This window comes from Jaculus jaculus, chromosome 1 (assembly GCF_020740685.1).
Source record: "Jaculus jaculus isolate mJacJac1 chromosome 1, mJacJac1.mat.Y.cur, whole genome shotgun sequence".
NCBI lineage: Eukaryota > Metazoa > Chordata > Mammalia > Rodentia > Dipodidae > Jaculus > Jaculus jaculus.
The window spans coordinates 126876677-126894423 of NC_059102.1; the positions used below are offsets into that span (position 1 = coordinate 126876677).

Genomic DNA, 17747 nt, shown 5'->3' on the forward strand with positions numbered 1-17747 from the left:
TTCAATCCCTAGTGCCACACTCACACAGAAAAAGGAGGGCCAACAATGTTTCATGTGGACTTTTATTCTTCCATAACCATTTTAGCATTTGGGAATAAATGTCAAACTCTATAGCAAGATTCTTACATATTTTTTTGTTTTAGAAAAATACGTGACTTTTAAATTTGATTATTTTTGCTTGTACTTTAATTTGAGGTGACTATATTAATAATATAGAATTAGCATCTTCACATTAATTCAATAAATAAATAATTTGAATGGACACATTTATGCCAAATAGTATCCTGCCCATGGACATTGAGTCAGGATTCTTGCTCTTATGGGGTACATATTGTTCTAATTGGAAGGAAAGGGGTCTTGGCATGTTAAGATAAATATATGTTTTGTACTGATTTAAATATTCTGTCACCTATGAGTGTCCAAAAGTCTTTACAAAAGACTTGCCCTTTATTAATTCCTATATATGCCATAGTTCCTCCCCTTCCTCTTCTTCCTCATCTTCCTCCTCCTTTTTTTCCGAGTTATGGTCTCACTCTAGCCCAGGCTGACCTATTCACTATGTAGTCTCAGGGTGGCCTCGAACTCACAGTCATCCTCCTACCTCTGCCTCCCGAGTGCTGGGGTTAAAGGTGTTTGCTACCATGCCAGGCTTTGTTTCTCTTTTTAATCCTACTTCATTTTTTATAAAACCTTTATTTTTTTTATTTATTTGAGAAAGAAAGAGGCAGAGAGAATGAAAGAGAGAGGGACAGCTCATGCGTGCAAGAGCGAATAGGCGCAGCAGGGCCTCCAGCCACTGCAAAGGAACTCTAGACACGTGCACTACCATGAGCATCTGACATACGTGGGTTCTGGGCAATCAAACCTGGGTCCTTTGGCTTTGCAGGCAAGTGCTTAACTGCTAAGCCACCTCTCCAGCCCTTCTTGTTTCATGACATTGGCTTGGTCCTCTGCTGCACATGAAGGAATGTTGGTAGTGGGCATAGGTGACGTCTCTCCATCCTGAAGATGGAGGTTCTTGGCAAGGCATTTACCACATGCCCTCTCTGCAGAGTGAGGTCAGTGAGATCCATTACCCAGACGTACCTCCCAGTGTCCAACATGCTTGAGGATCCCTAGACCTCTATTCATCTCAATGATGGCTGAATATACTACTGAATTCAGTTAGCTAAGATTTTATTTACATATTCATTTAAAAAAATCTATTTGCAGGGCTGGAGAGATGGCTTAGCAGTTAAGCGCTTGCCTGTGAAGCCTAAGGACCCCGGTTCGAGGCTCGGTTCCCCAGGTCCCACGTTAGCCAGATGCACAAGGGGGCGCACGCGTCTGGAGTTCCTTTGCAGAGGCTGGAAGCCCTGGCGCGCCCATTCTCTCTCTCTCCTTCTACCTGTCTTTCTCTCTGTGTCTGTTGCTCTCAAATAAATAAATAAAAATTAAAAAAAAATCTATTTGCATGTGTGTGCACTCACGCGGTGTGGGCATGCTAGGGTCTCTTGCCAATGCAAACAGATCCCTGTCCAGCTTTATGCTAGGCACGTTCTCTCAGCGTCTCACCCTCAGCTACTTTTTATATATTTATTTATTTTTATTTGAGACAGGGTCTTGCTATGTAACTCAAGCAGGACAGAACTCACCTGTAGCCTGGGCTGGCCTAAAACGCATAATCCTATCTCCTGAGCGCTAGGATTACAGGTGTGCCACAGTGCTTGACTCCTATATTATTATTATCTTTTGGTTTTTCGAGGTATGGTTTTGCTCTGGCCCAGGCGGGGCTGGAATTCACTCTGTAGTCTCAGGCTGGCCTCAAATTCACGACAATCCTTCTACCTCTGCCTTCCAGGTGCTGGGATTAAAGGCATGCACCACCATGCCTGCCTTCTTATATTAATTTTGATGTCTAACATTTTCCCGGATAATGATATGTGGTTACTACTAATATTATTCTTACTGCCATCTGTGTAATTATTTCACTTTATTTGCATCTTCCTTCTCTCTTGTCAGAAATTTGCTTATCTTTCAGTCTGTGTAAAGAACAAAATTGTGACATTTTTAATTCTTTTTTTGCTGTATTATTATGTTGTTATACTATAATTAGTAGTACTATTTACTATCTCTTAGCATTTACTTATTTCTACTTTCTTATTTATTTATTTGAATAAGAGAGAGAAAAAGTATGGGTGTATCAGGGCTTCCTGCCACTGCAAACTCCAGACGCATTCACCACTTTGTGCATCTGGCTTTACATGGGTACTGTGGAGTTGAACCCAGGCCACCAGGCTTTATAAGCAAGTGTCCTTAAGTGTAGAGCTTATCTCTCCAGCCTCCTCCCCCAATTTTCTACTTTCTTTAAGTGTCAGCTCAGCCTGTTTTAATCCTTCTTGCTTTTGGATACATTTGAACTGTAAATAGCATTATCCCTACTGCTTCAAGAATGTCCCATGATTTTTTGTTTTGTTTTTGATTTTGTGAAACAGGGTCTCATTATATAGCTCCGGCTGGTATTGAACTCATGATCTTCCTGCCTCAGCCTTTTGAGGGCTTGGATTACAGGCCTGTACCATCACACTCAGTTCCTAAATCTTGATAATTAGTGCTTTCATTAATCTCTTTTAAAATATCTTTATTTACCTACGTGTGTGTGTGTGTGTGTGTGTGTGTGTGTGTGTGTGGTGGGGGGTATGCCAGGGTCAAGATCTTGCTGCTTCAAATGAGTGCTAGACACTTGAACCATTTTTAGCACTTGGCCTCATGGGGTGCTGGGGAATCAATCCCCAGGCTGCCAGGATTTGCAAGCACTGAACCTCTTCCCCAGCTTTTTTTTTTTTTTAATTTTTTATTTATTTATTTGAGAGCGACAGACACAGAGAGAAAGACAGGTAGAAGGAGAGAGAGAGAATGGGCGCGCCAGGGCTTCCAGCCTCTGCAAACGAACTCCAGACGCGTGCACCCCCTTGTGCATCTGGCTAACGTGGAACCTGGGGAACCGAGCCTCGAGCTGGGGTCCTTAGGCTTCACAGGCAAGCGCTTAACCGCTAAGCCATCTCTCCAGCCCTTCCCCAGCTTTTACTACTGTTTTGATCCAAGCTTTCTGCTTTCTTCTTACTCAGTCGTATGTTTCACATTTTCCAGTCACGTGCAGTTTTAAGAAGCTCATTCGTCATGAACTCCTAATTGTATCACCACACAGTCAGAGACAATCTGGGGGATTGATGTTTATTTTTTTGAGTTTATTGAGGCTTCTTTGTGGCTTCATGTGGAGTCAGTTTTGAAAGGCTGTGGCTCTGTGTTGGATGGGGAGTTCTGCTTTTTAATCAGATTAACCAAGCCTTTTGTGCATGTGTCTATATTGTGTCAACTTAACAATTCTGAGAGAGGCGTACTTATCTTTCAGTGCAATCAACCCGATTCTGTTCTTTTTAGGTCTGCCAGAATTTCAAAAGTAACAAAAAACGAACATGCCCTGCCTCATGTCTCCACTGTTCCCACAGCTCATGGAAGGTGCTTTTTGTTTAAATGCAACCCTGGCTCTGTCTGGTCCTTCTCGGGTTCTTATGGGGGGGGGTGTCCCTCACATTCTTATCCTCCTTTGGGTAGATAAGCTCTTCTGATGTTTACTTTTTTTCCTGTCACGTACCTGAGTGTGTTAGCTTTCAGTTGCTGTGACAAAATACCTGAGATCAACAGTGTGCAGGAGGAAAGGTTCATTCACAACCATGTGGCACTATTGCTTTGTGTGTCAGAACATCACGATGGGACGTGAGGCCAGAGAGGTTCACCTCATGGCAGCTGAGAAGCAAAGAGAGAGAGAGAGAGAGAATGAAGCGGTGTGGGTCCCACAACCCCCTTTAAGGACAGCCCCCCAGTGACCGCTTCCTCCCACTTGCTGAAGGTTCTTCTTCATAGTGTCACAGGCTGGCATGTGACTCATGGGCCACCAGGGGCACTGAAGGTCCCCACCGGAACACCAGGAGGGTGCCCAAAGCCCAGGATATAACCTGTGCCTCACACTGAAATTACCGGAGGGACTGAACAGTGGAGCCCTCAGCACCTCCTGCAGGTGGCGCTTGTCGGATCTGATCCCTTGAGGAGTGAGTCTGGATTCAATACCCTCCCAAGCATTCCAGTGGCAGCTGTGGTCAACCAGGGTGGAGGGTGGGCGTATCTTGGGCATTCAGACTTGCACACTCTCTTCCTCTGTGCCATTCAACAGGGGACCCAGAGTCTCAGACTCTAGACTTCTGCTCCAGTCTTACCAACCCAAAGGGCTTACTCTCTGGTCATGGTGTGGGTGGGAAGAGGTGGGAGCTCTGGGTCCAGCTCAGCTGCCACTGGCCACTGGACCATACCCTTCCCCTATACCTGGGCACATGTCCACCCAGTGCCAGGTGGGAGAAGGGAAGGAACAGAGCCAGAGAACTAGCCCAGCATCTGTTATGTTAGCTGTTCTGTCCCTTTCAAACTCTGGCCTACTACTGTCCCCAGCCCCTGGCCCTGAGCCCCTTGCAGGGGATGTGGGTCATCAACCTCCCAATCTCTCTCTCCTCAGAGCTCCCGGCCAGCAGAGCCACCACCACCATCACCACTACCCCTGCCTGGCTTGGAGCCAGGCCTATGTTGACACAAACCAGTTGAGGTCTGTTCCCTATGTCTTGGGGCCACATCAAGACTTGTCTAGGGAGGCCACTGCAGGACCTCAGGGTCATTACCCTGTCAGCAGTCATCCTTCCCGGGATCCTGAGCATGCTCTTGCTGGCCCTGCCCACTCCGGGGCACTCACTCAGGGGACACGGGTGTGGTTGTCATTTTTCTAGACCTGCAGTGGGGCAGGGCATGATAAATGGGACATGGACCCCCTCTCCCAGAAGCAAAGAACCAATGAGAGCATGCAGTGGCTGCAATTCAGTGACGTGTGTGACCTTCTGCCAGGCATTGATGGGCTGAAGTGAAGAACCATTACCTTTGCCTCAGAGGGGACAGGGCAGGTGTGCACACAGAGGGTCTTGGAGGATACACAGGAGGTAACCTAGCCGAAAAGTAGGAAAAATGTCCCAAGCAGAGGAAAAGAATGTGTAAAGGCAAGGAGGTGCCTAAGCGTCAAGGTGGGGAGCCACGCACGATTCAGCAGGAGGAGGGTCTGAAATTCTGAGGGGCTGTCAGCTACTCAGCGGCTGGCTGGAGGAAGCTGGAGAGGGGCTTCCCCTCCGTAGGAGAGGTGACCAAGGGCCCCTGTGGCCTAGGGGACCAGCACTAAGGCCGAGCAAAGCCAGAGGAAACTGAATTAGTTGAGAACTGTCTCCTCCGGGTCTGCCCTGGCGCCTCACGGTGGCCTGAAAAGTGGGGCTGGGGGCAAGACTGTGGATAAAGTGTGCAGTACTAAGGACAGGCCCAAGGCCCCAGTTCCTTTTGATTACTGCCCCTCCCACACATTAGCCAATTAAGAACACTTCAATGGAGTAATCTTTGATGTGATCACAGTTCTTATGATACAATCATCTCTAAAAGGTCTGTCAATGGGACTGGGCACGGTGGCACACGCCTTTAATCCCAGCACTCGGGAGGCAGAGGTAGGAGGATCATCATGAGTTTGAGGCCACCCTGAGACTACATAGGGAATTCCAGATCAGCCTGGGCTAGAGTGAGACCCTACCTTGAAAAACCAAACAAAGAAAAAGTCTATCAAGGGGCAACCAAGACTTTATCACATGGCCTGTGGGGGACATTTTAGATCCAAACTGTGGCGGTGGCCATGTGTTTGTGGGTGCTGTACATACTGGTGGGTGTGAGGGTGCCAGACAGCCAGGTAGAGGCTGATGGGACACACGGTGAGGGAGGAACAAGGCCCACCAGGGTCATGGGTAGAAGAACCCTGCTTTAGGCTCCTGGCTGGCCACTTCCTATACTCCTGCCTAGGTTGGGGAGCATGAATTTTGCCTGTGCGTCCTGGGCATTGGTATGTCTTTCCCCACGCAGTGCTTGAGGCCTTTGCCCTCTGAGACCAAGGCCCCATTTGTACTTACTTTCTGGGTGTCTCTGGATCCAGCACTCAGGAGGGAGTCTGCACGGGATGGTGGCAAATTGCCTATGCCCAAAAGAAAGGCCTGCATGTCGCTCAATCTGTCCTATGCTCAAGGGCCACACCCTCACTCTATCTTCCCAGGGGAGCCACAGAGGGAAGAAAACTGTCAGGTAAATGTTGGGAATGAATGGAAGGCCACAGGGCTCCTGAGGATGACGCAGGGCCATGACCAACCAGACCCAGCTATTCTGGCGGATGAGGGGCACTTTGCTGTGCCTCTATTTTTATTTCATTTATTTGCAAAGACAAAGAGAGAGAGAAAGAGGGAAGGAGGGAGGAAGGCAAGCACGCCAGGGCCTCTTGCCACTGCAAACAAATGACAGATGCACGCGCCATCTTTGCGCATCTGGATTTATGTGGGTATTGGGAGATCAAACTTGGGGCTGTCAGGCTCTCTAGCAAGTGCCTTTATCCACAGAGCCACTTCTCTAGCCCCATACCTCTAAATTATCATGGAATCCTTGATTGCTCTGTGAGAAAAGACCAAAAAGACAGAGGGTGGGAACTGGGGTGTGGAGGCTGTGGGGCTGGAGGTGCAGGGTGAGCTTTGGGGAGCCCAGAAGATGAGCGTGGAGCCAAGCGTTGCTTGACATGGCTCCTTCCCCAGAGGCCGGCATGCAGAGCCACAGGTGGAGACAGGTGGAGACGGCAAGGCTGTGATGTGGAGCCGAGATGCAAAGGTCACTGGCGAGGAGGGCAGAGAGCTTTGATAATGAAACCCCAACTGGGGCCTCTCAGGAGGAGCCCTGCATGGTATGGGGCCCGCGGCTGTGGCTCTGCAGTAGCATCCTGCAGGCTGGTGAGCAGTTGGGACAGGCTTAAAAGCACTGACACCCTATCAGCCAGGCGTGCCCCCAGGCAGGGATGGGGCAATGGGAGATGAAAGAGCCCCCCGCATTCCTGGCAGGCCTTCCATTCATGGCCTCTGGGATGTTCACCCAGAAGGACAGCAGGGTGCCGGCAACACCCCTGAGTCCCTGGAGCCTGTGCCCAGTTCACAGAAACTAAAACGTGCCACTACACCGAAAGGCCAAGGCGGCGGTCACTTGCCCCTGAAGAGCCCTGGGTGGCAGGAGAGAAAGTCTGCAGCTAGGCAGGGGGACCTCCCCCGAGAGATAGTGACCTCTGATGGCCTCAGACAACAGTGAGCAGGGGAAAAAGAGGTTAAAACAAACGTTTATTTAACAAATTATATTAAGAATACAGACAATCACACAGTGAAACTTCCCTTTGCCAAGCAGTCACCTTGAATAAATACACAGGAAGGAGGCCTTCCCTCGGTCTTCTCCGAGCTCCACACACTGGCCAGCAGCTCTTGCTCCTTTGCCAGGAGACAAAACCAGGTCTCTTGAGGTGGCAGCTGGAAATGCCCCCAGAGCAGGTGAAGAATGCTGGGCTCGTCTGAGGTGCCAGGCTGCCTGAGAGAGGGCCTGGGGGCAGGAGCAAGGTGTCTGGCCTCCTCTTCGGGCATCAGGGACTGTGGATACCAACTGAATTCATAAATTCAGCTCTGTGTGGCTTGATAGCTGCTTGTCAAAACTCTCCTCTACCCTTTTCCCTGGCCAGGAGTCCCTACATGTGGCAAGGCAGCCACAAGCTGGAAGAATGGGGGGGGGGCTCAGTTGAGGGGAGGGCCCAGGGCAGATGAGCACCCAACCTGAGCCATGGTCAGTGCCTGCTGCAGCAGTGCGGTGACCGGCAGAGAGGGCCTGGCGGCAGCACAAGGTCCATCACTGGGTTGAGGCGCATCTTAGGACAGGGTGGCAGGTCCAGGTCCCACCTAGGCCGCTGCTGGCTTGTCCTATGCACATGTCTCAGATTCCGCATCTTTGACAGGGAGCCAAAGGCACCCACTGCGGAGCTTGTGTGGGGTAAATGACAGGGACATGTGCTTAGACAGCCAGGCCTGGTGCCTGGGGAGGGGCGGTGTTCAGTATGCTGGTCCCCTCGTCCTCACGGCCTTCTGACTGACAGGCTACCAACTAGAGTCCCTGGCTTCCCATGAAACGTGACCTTGGCTAGCAAGTAGCCACACACCTTTGACCACTAGTAAGGGCAGGCTCGGCCCTAACCTGGTCTTTCTTTCCTGGGTGGGGGTCTCAGCTCTCCAAGTGGTGGAGAATGGGGCTGGAAGGAGTGCTTGGACTTGGGATGGGAAAAAAGGACTTAAATCTGAAGGTAAACCTCCTACCACTTATCACTTGTGTGCCATTTCCATTTCAGACCCTTAAAGGGCCTGAGTTTTCAGAACAGGAAGTGTGGTGGGGATAAAGATGGGGAAACTGTGCTCTGGTTAGTCTTTTCAGGAGGGACAGCGGCAGCTGTGAGACATGTTGACCCATAGAATCCTTGTGCTTCCCACAGTGGCCAGAAGGGAGGTGGGAGAAAAGTGCTCCCTAAATACACAAAATGCTCATCAGCTCTAGGCGTAAGCCAGAGCCCACCTCTCTGGGTCCGTACCAGCCTCACACAGGGTGGGCAGACGCACACACTAACACACACGCACACGCGCTCGCTCCCCTCCTCTACCGGTCAGGAGGTAAGTTGAGGGCAGCCTAAAACCCACCACGGCCGCCACAGCTGGTCCTCGGCATTAGCTCAAGCTGCTACTACAGCGCTCACAGTCAAGGCTACTCTTAAACTAAGCCGGCGGAGCCTCTGAAGTCTGTCCAGCTTGCCGGTGTGTGCGGTTTGCCCCTTCCTTTCTCCAGGGACTCCCTGCCGCAGTCTTTTGATCACTAGCAAGGTGTCTCTCGTCGACGCTGTCTGTGAGCCTTTGGGTCCCTTAAGAGCTGCTCAACAGTCACATCCTCCACCAAGGGAGAGGAGGTGGCCGCCCAGTGTTCCTGGGGATCTCATCACTGGACACGGGAAGTGGTGAAGGACAGTGTGATGCTCAGAGCTCTGCCCTCCACTCTCCCACCGTCCCTTCAGCCCACTGGTAGTCACCCCTCTCTTTTGGGCCTCAAGTCACACAGGCCACTTAGTGTTAGACCAGCCACCACCAAAAAAAAAATAAAAGCAGTTGTAGGTAGATACCAGTCCTCAGGGCTGCCTGGCATCTTGTGGAGATGGCCATGGTCAGTTCAAAGCTCTCTCTTCAAGTGCCAGCTTGCCTGTAGATCCTGTCAGAGGCCCACATCTGGATTGCATGGGCCTCTCAGGTGCTGGCAGATGAGCTTACTGCATTTTCCTGCTGTTTGGAGAATGAGGGGCCTTGGAGTAGGGGACTGATGCCACCCCCGTAAGGTGTCTTCGGGTCTTGGGTAGGGAGCAAAGTGACCATTCCTAGCATACAGGAACGAAGAAGCACCACATGGAGATGAGGGCTGACTGAGGAAGGGTCGGTCCAGTAAACGTAGGAGGGTCTGCAGTCGGGAGGCCAGTGTGGTGCAGGTTGTGAGGTACTGTTGGCTCTGCCCCGGGTCTTGACCATCCTGCTGGCGTCTCCTGCTCTTTCGGGACTCTGACCACCTGACAGTGGGTAGCGAATCTCTGGAACTGCAGCTGAGGGGGTCTGTACCAGTTGATGCAACTGCCACCCACAGCCCGCCTGCACTCCAGCCACTGAGCATTTGGCACACCTTCACACGCCAGATGAAGCTACGAGCCAGTCCTGGCAGAGCAGAGCACAGGGTGAGGCCCAACTGCCGGGGAAGCAACAAGCACTGTTCTCCTGACGGCACATGAGGGGTGACACTCGGTATCTGATGGATGCTTGTGGAGAAATGTTGGTTCTGACCCAAATTCAGAGACCTGGGTCAGAGGGGAGCTTCAGTACAACTCGTTCCTGTTGACAGACGCATGGTGAGTGGAACTGGCCCGGCAGAGCAGTTGGCACCCTTGGCCAGTGTCCCTCAGGGCCGGGTGCTGTGACTCTCAGGGCACACCCTGTGTCACCAGGTCAGGGCACCAGGCGGAGGCAGGCAGAGCTGTTGCTGGCAGGTGGTTTTCCACGGATGAGCCCTTTGAGGGGATGGGGACGTGGGCACAAGCACTGTGGTCCCATAGTCAAGTTTGTGTTCAGCACTCACTGACTTCCACAGAAAGTGAAGTTTCATCTCTGTGGTCTCTGGTGTCCAGTGTGTGAACTGGGGGAAGAGTCCACAGTTGTCCATAGTGGAGTGGGGTCTGCCTCAGGGCCTGCTGGCTCCTTTTCTCAGGGTCACTGGAGCCCGTCAGTCACAGGGACATGTTCCCAGGCAGGTCAGAGGTGATCAGTGTGTCCTGCAGGGTTTTTTGTGAAGTGGGTCTTCCAGGAAGGAGATAATGGCTTTGTGGGAGTTCTGTGGCAGGTGATGGTCAGTAGGAGGAGAGCCAGTGGGCATCATTGGGCAGCCAGAGCAACTTCTTGGGCCCTCAGGGGTGACTCTGGGTGGTTAAGGTTTTTGTGGGGTAAGTGGTCATCACACAGACACGCTAGGAGCTGCTGGTCACTACAACACACATAGATTAGTCATCATGATGAACAATGTCCCCAGGGAAGCTGGGGAGTCCCGTCAGGCAAGCCGATGATTAGATGTGACCACTCAGCTGCCCAGAGTCTTCAGGGCAGTGGAGCGAGCTTATGCAGAGCGGGAGGGTTCAGGGTGGGAGGGCAGGTGAGGGAGGAGTGACCTGCTCCTTAGGCACTCCATCAGTAGTCTGGCACCAGGCGGGAGGCATCTTCTTCCCTGGAAGGCTGCAGTGTTCTCAGGACTGAGGGGTCTGCTGGCACCTGGTGGGGCTGGGTGGGAGCCGGGCAGCCGCGCTCTGCTCCGTGCGGAAGCTGTACTCGTACTGTGGGAGGGGAGAGAACAGAAGCATCATCAGGCCGGGGAGAACAGAGCAGATCACAGGTGAGCAGAGGCGCTACCCTCAGGGCTACCACAACCTCTGAAAACTGTCTTCCCTGGGGGTGGGGTTGAAACTGCACAGACAGAGATGGACTGGGCGGGGAGGGGACATGTCTTCTGCTGGGCCATGCTGTCATCCTGGGTCAGGAGCCAGCCTTGCAGAAGCTTAGCCCTCACACTGGAGACACCGGGTCTCTTGCAGGCAGGCCCTAGGTCACAGGCAGTAAAAGGCTCCAAGCCCCGTGGAAACTCAGAGGAGGGGCCAGAGTTTTGGATGGGGGAAGGGTCCTATTTCCCACTCCAATACCCAAATGTGGGTGTGGGTGAAGGGAGCCCCATTCCTGCAGAGGTGGCACTGCGGACACCACAAGTGAGGTGGAGGTGGGGGTAGGGGATAGCCTGGCATGCCTCAGCAAGCAGCCTTGGGTTTAGGCGCTTAGTCTATCACACACACACAGTTAGGGTTTCTCTACAGGAAAACAGGTCCAAGTGGAGCCGCCATCTTTAAAGTCACTTTCACCTGGCACCCAGCGTGGGCAGGAAGGAGGCGGGCCTGTTTCAGCGCGAGAAGCTGCTGACCCCAGCTGGACCGCAGGGCCTCGAGCTCCTGCTTCTGGTGTGCTGGCCATGCTGGGCCCGCGGGTCTTACCTGCGTGAACTGCTAGGGTCAAGAAGGACCACCAGAGCCTGACTGAGAAAGAGGGCAGCTAGGAGCTGAAGGGCCTTAGGAGCCACTCGAGGACCGAGGCGAGCAGCCGGCCTGTGTTGGGCCATGTGCTCACCCCGGTGTGAGCCTGTGGTCCCGCCTCACAGCATCAGACGACGGTGCTGTGGAGACCTCAGGCAGGCAGTCCCGCTCTTTGCGGCTGGATTTATCTTAGATGGGGTGCAGCTTGTTACTTCTGGGGGTGGAACAAGGACCATCCTTGGCAGAAAACAAGCACTCGCTGAATATTTGCTGGGTATGATAGCATCACCAGCGCACTCCCCACTCCCCCCCCTTTTCTGCTCTCTAGTGACCCTTGATCTGATTGGATGATGCTTATCAGCCGCCGCCACGGTCAGGCCAATACTGCCACCTGGTGGTTACTTGGGTGTGTGAACATAAGTGAATAGCAACAAATTTGTTCCTTTGTTGATTTCATGAGCACCTGCAAGCCTCCTTCTGTGCTGAGTTCCCGGATCAGGCATGAGCCCCATGAAGTCCTTATTCCCTGGCTCATAGAGTGGCGGTACAGGGGCCCAGTCATCTTCAACACAGCCTAGCAGGACTGCTACCTCCCGGGGTGGCCATCCAGGACATGAGATCCCATGAGGTGGCATTCCTGCCTTGGCAGAGAAAGGACTCATCTTGGGAAGAGTGCAGAGCAGGGCAGAGGCCTGAGGATCCTAGCAGCACAGGCTTGAGGGTGGAGGGCCTGCGTACCATTTCTACCCTGACAATGGCCTGGGCCACTGAGCCATCAGTTTAGTCACAGAGATGACAGGAGTACTTTGCCTGTGGCTGGGGTGGGCTGGGGTGTAGTTGGGACCACAGGATAGTTTCCAGAAGGCAGGAAGACAGGCCTGCACCCTGGAGATGGGTACTGGATCCAGCCTGGGGATCAGGAAGCATCGTGCTAGGGCAGCAGGGACAGGTGTGCCCCTGTGGGACACAGCACAGCTCCTCAGCCATGAAGCTCTCAGGCCAGGTTGGGTCACAGATCCTGACCTGCTACTCTGCTGGGCCTGGGAGTATGTATTCTCAAGTGGCTCCCAGGTGACCGGGTGGTGGGGTCAATCTGAGGGCCAGTTTGGACTCATGAGTGGTGTGAGTGAGGCAGGGTGAGAGGGAGAAGTGGGACCATGTGGTGATGTGGGGGGGACGACCGGGTGGGGGAGAGGGAGCAGAACGGAGAGGGTGGGAGCCAGGCCCGAGGGCAATGCCTAGAGAAGGGCCAGAGCTGAGGTGCAGTGACTCAAATGAGACAGGGACAAGGACCAAGCTGGCTTGAAGAGTCAGTGCCAAGGGCTGGGGACCCAGTCTCCACTGTCCCCTACCCTTTCAGCAGGCCTTGCTGTGCTAGGCTCCAGGCGTGGCCCAGAGCCTTGAGGGCAGTCAGCCCAGCCCTGGCACATCACAGCCAGAGGCTGGGGACCTGGATGCAAATGGGATGGGCCCAGAACAGGTGCTACGGCTGTCTGGGTGGGGGGATGGTGAGAAACGGGCCTCAGTGGGCAGTCATGCCACCCACTCTGGAGGCTGGAAGAGAGAAGGCAGGCTCTCAAGGACAATTTCTGAATTCTTTTTCTAGTTGCACCCTGGGCTGGGGAGAGTGGAGGTCATAAGTACACACTTGCCCTTTCCTTCCCCTCAGGCTGAGCATTCAGAGACCTCTGAGGGGCTGACACATCACACTGACAGCTCATCCCATGCCCTCTCTCTAGAGAATTTTTTCCCTTTTTAGGTTATCTTGGCTGGAGAAGCCACCCCCACTCTTGTTTTTCCTAACTCCCCAAATGAAATTTCAACATATGTCCCCAGACATAATCCCCCTTAGGCTGCGGATCACCTTCCCACAGACGCTGTCCTCAGCCCAAGATTGCTAGTCCCCAAAATGTTTGCCCAAGAGACTAGGGCCGCTTCTGGAAGCCCTTTCGCTCCCTTGGGCAAACAGTGAGTACCTTTGAAGGTGGATTTGGGCCCGGATCTGTTTACTCAAGACATTAGTCTCCTGCATAAGGAAAACCTGCACTCCAGTACAAACAGCAAATCCTTTTTGAATTAAAAAAATTTTCAATTAAAAAGCATTTGGTTCGCAGAGGGGTCTAGCTGAGCAGTACCATGCCAGAGCGCCCTCTGGTGGATTCAGCCCGCCATTGCAGCCGCATGGTCTGGTCTGACCCAGGAAAGAGATGTCATTGTCAGGAGCTCACTGTTACTGTGGGGGCTTCCCCAAGGGCTCCAACCACCTTGAAACTCACAGCCTCAAGTCTCCCAGCCTTTACAGGTCCTTATCTTGTTGTTAAGGCAATGTTTTGTTAGTAAGGGGAATCCAGGCAGATCTTGGAGGCCAGATCACTGCAGCCCCCAGCCTCATGTACAAGAGGGGTAGATCAAACCTCACGGAGGTGATTTGTGTGCAAGCACCCTATGGTGGAACCTCGGCCCTGGTCTGAGAGTGAACTGAGGGTTCAACCTCAGCAGTGCTCAGAGTCCATCAGGGTGGCAATGGGGACAGTACTAGCATTTGTAGCTGCGTTGGGATATGCTGTGGTTAGGCAGAGGAATCATGGCCTGACACGTCAAGCTGCCATCTCACCGAGGAGAAAGGGGAAGGCCAGCATATACACTGCCTGCCTGTCTCTGCAGTCCTCCAGAGAGGAAGGAATGAGAGCGTGTTTGTAGCACTTATGCTTTGCAGATGTGGAAACTGAGGCTGGGGAAGGATCTGATTTCCTGGAGCCCCAGAACAAGCCAGAGCAGACCCAGGCTGCATGTGGGAGTGGGATATGATGGTAGCCATGGCAGGATGGCACTTCAGGTGGATCGCAGAAGGGCCTGGAAGGGTGTGGTCAAGGGCAAGCCCGGAGGGCCCAGGCAGGACCACAAAGGCTTAGTCGAGTGAGGGCCACTCTCTTCATTCCATGGAAGATACTAGAATACTCTACGGCCCAAGAGAATGCCTCATTCAGTGCTTTCATTGACAGCAAAACTCTTAAAAAGACTTGGGGCTCAGGGATTGTGGATTACAGCTCCTGACCTCAGTAGTGACTAATAAGGAAACATGAGTGATGGTGGGGGCGGGGTAGGGCGGGGGTGCCGAGAAGACAAATGACTCAGTTGGTGAAGTGCGTGTCTAACAAGCGTGAGAAGTTCAGTCCTCAACACCCAGATAAAATGCCGGAGTGTAGTGGTGCATTCCTGTCATTCTAGTCCTGGGAGGCAGAGACAGCAGGACCTATGGGCACATGGATCAGCCAGTCTAGCACAGTAGATGAGCTCCAGGCCAGTGACATTCTCTCTCTCTCTCTCTCAAAAAAAAAAAAAAAAAAGATGGGGGGCTGGAGAGATGGTTTAGCAGTTAAGGCATTCCAGGTCCCACGTAAGCCACAGTGATGCACTAAGTGACACAAGCATGCAAAGTCGCACATCCACACAAGGTGGCACACACATCTGGAGTTCAACTGCAGTAGCTGGAAGCCCTGACTGGCACGCCAACTCTCTCTCACTTGCTCTATTGCATTAAAAAAGGCCAGTCTGGGGCTGGAGAGAAGGTTTAGCAGTTAAGTGCTTGCCTGTGAAGCCTAAGGACCCCGGTTCGAGGCTCAGTTCCCCAGGTCCCACGTTAGCCAGATGCACAAGGGGGCGCACGCATCTGGAGTTCGTTTGCAGTGGCTAGAGGTCATGTTGAGCTCATTCTGTCTCTCTGCCTCTTTCTCTCTCTGTCTGTCGCTCTCAAATAAATAAAAATAAACAAAAACTAGGGCTGGAGAGATGGCTTAGCGGTTAAGCGCTTGCCTGTGAAGCCTAAGGACCCCGGTTCGTGGCTCGATTCCCCAGGTCCCACGTTAGCCAGATGCACAAGGGGGTGCACGCATCTGGAGTTCGTTTGCAGAGGCTGGAAGCCCTGGCGCGCCCATTCTCTCTCTCTCCCTCTATCTGTCTTTCTCTCTGTGTCTGTCGCTCTCAAATAAATAAATAATTTTTTTTTTTTAAAAGGCCAGTCTGTCAGGCTTGCCTAAAATAAATAAATAAAAACCTAACAGTATTCTTTATTTTATTTTATTGGTTTTTTGAGGTAGGGTTTCACTGTAGCTCAGGCTGACCTGGAATTCAATGTATAGTCTCAGGGTGACCTTGAAGTCATGGCGATCCTCCTGTGTCTGCCTCCCGAGTGCTAGGATTAAAAGTGTGCACACCACACCCGGCTTCTTGACAGTATTCTTTTCTTTAAAAATTTTTGTGTTCATTTTTCATTTATTTATTTGAGAGCAACAGACAGAGAGAGAAAGGCAGATAGAAAAAATGGGCACACCAGGGCCTCCAGCCACTGCAAATGAACTCCAGATGCGCCCCCTTGTGCATCTGGCTAATGTGGGTCATGGGGAATCGAGCCTCGAAGTAGGGTCCTTTGGCTTCACAGGCAAGTGCTTAACTGCTAAGCCATCTCTCCAGCTCCCTGACAGTATCCTTAAGGATGACACCAATGTTGTTCTCTAGCCTCCATATATGCATGCACGCCACTCACATACACACCTGCAACATGTGCACAAACATTAAAAATCAAAACAGTGAGGCTGGAGAGATTGCTCAGTAGTTAAGGAGCTTGGCTGCAAAACTCAATAAGCTGCGTTTGATTCCCCAGTAACCATGTAAAACCAGATGCACAAAGTGGTGCATGCATGTAGAGTTTGTTTGCAACAGCTAGAGGCCACGGCACACCCTTTCTCTATCTCTCTCTGCTTGCAAATAAATAAATAAATAAATTCTAAAAAAAAGAAAAGTCAAAACAGAAGCAGAAGCTACTAGTTCCCAGCCTGTGGGGGCTGGGCAGTGGGACAGAATCCTTCCTCTGTGGTAAGGCAGTTCTTGTTGCCTATCCTGCTCTGGAAGCAGGGAAGGTGGGGCAAACTGAGGCTCATGGAGGAGGCTGAGCCCCCCAGCCAAGTCCACAGTGAGGATGCAGTGGGAGGTGTCCTCCTCAGTCATCTGACCTTTGGGAGGACAGGGGCAGTGAGGACTCTGGCACTCACTCTGGAGCTCACTGTGCCTTCCTCTGGCTCCCCAGGCAGCTGGTGGGCACTCAGTTGAGAGCGCACGGGCCCAGCCCCAGCTTGAGCTCTTATCCTACAGGAAGGGGCTCCAGGGGCAGGAGCTCACATCTGAGCACCAGTGAGCCCAGCTCAGAGAGGAGCCTGTAAGCAGTTGCTGACTGATCACATGACCATTAGTGCCCCAGCCCCATCTTGTCTAGGTGGACACAGCTAAGCCATCTTTGTCAACGTTTGTCACCACCCACCTCTATTCCCCATTTCTTGTCCCAGGTCCCTGACTCCCATAGGGGATGGGGCATAAGGGATGCCGATACCCTGTGCATTCTGGGGTTCAGGGCTGGGAGTACTGGTTTCTGATTTCAAGGCCCCTTTCATCTAGGATGTGTCTGAGCAGCAGGGAGCAGGTGAGGTGCCCTGTGGCTGAGCCCAAAGTTTCTCATTCTAGATGATGTACTTTCACAGTCTCTGCAGAGGACCTTCTCCGCATGGCTTCTGGAACCCCTACCTCCTACTGCCAAGCTTCAATTCCTTAATGCGCCTGCTTCCTGCCTTCCAAGTGCCGCGGCACAGCCCTACTTGTCCAGTTCACAGCATGGTGGGGGGGGGGACCTGCTCTGGGCGCACCCTTCCCCCACTCCTTCAGCACATGGAGTCTCGGCCACGTCCATCATTCCCGAGCCCATGGAGGTCGCCGTGTAGAGACGGTGGATGAGTGAGTGAACAAGGGGGATGGGAGGACAGGCAAACAGGCAGTTTCACAAAAGGAGAGAAAGCCAGTGTGGTGGCTCAGCTCTCAGGCAGCTCCTTGTGTCATTCAGTCCTGTGTGATGACTGCAGCCTAGGGTCCTCCGAGCGTGGCTAAGATGGCCCCATCCATGGACAGTAACTCATGCATACCAGCTGTCTGTCCTAGCAGCCCGTCTTTCTAGTGCGTGCCGGCAGTGCATCTCCATGTAACCTGCACTTGGGTTTCTGCACAGACTCTGTGAGGGCTGCGGGCTCACAGGGTTGACCTGTGTGGTGATTCCAAGTAGCTATAGGCACTGGAAAGATGGAAGGTGGCATTGAAAGACACGGAA

General features: G+C 52.4%; 1 protein-coding gene across 1 annotated transcript in view; it reads right to left on the reverse strand.

The window, feature by feature from the left end:
* Nucleotides 1–7236: 7236 nt before the first annotated feature.
* The window catches only part of Mvb12b (multivesicular body subunit 12B), a 197450-nt gene continuing 186939 nt past the window's right edge, over nucleotides 7237–17747 (reverse strand). Inside the window, exon 10 of the mRNA XM_045158923.1 lies at nucleotides 7237–10855. Coding sequence (XP_045014858.1) covers nucleotides 10769–10855 — 87 coding nt within the window. The 3' untranslated portion in view covers nucleotides 7237–10768. The remainder of the gene's footprint in view (nucleotides 10856–17747) is intronic.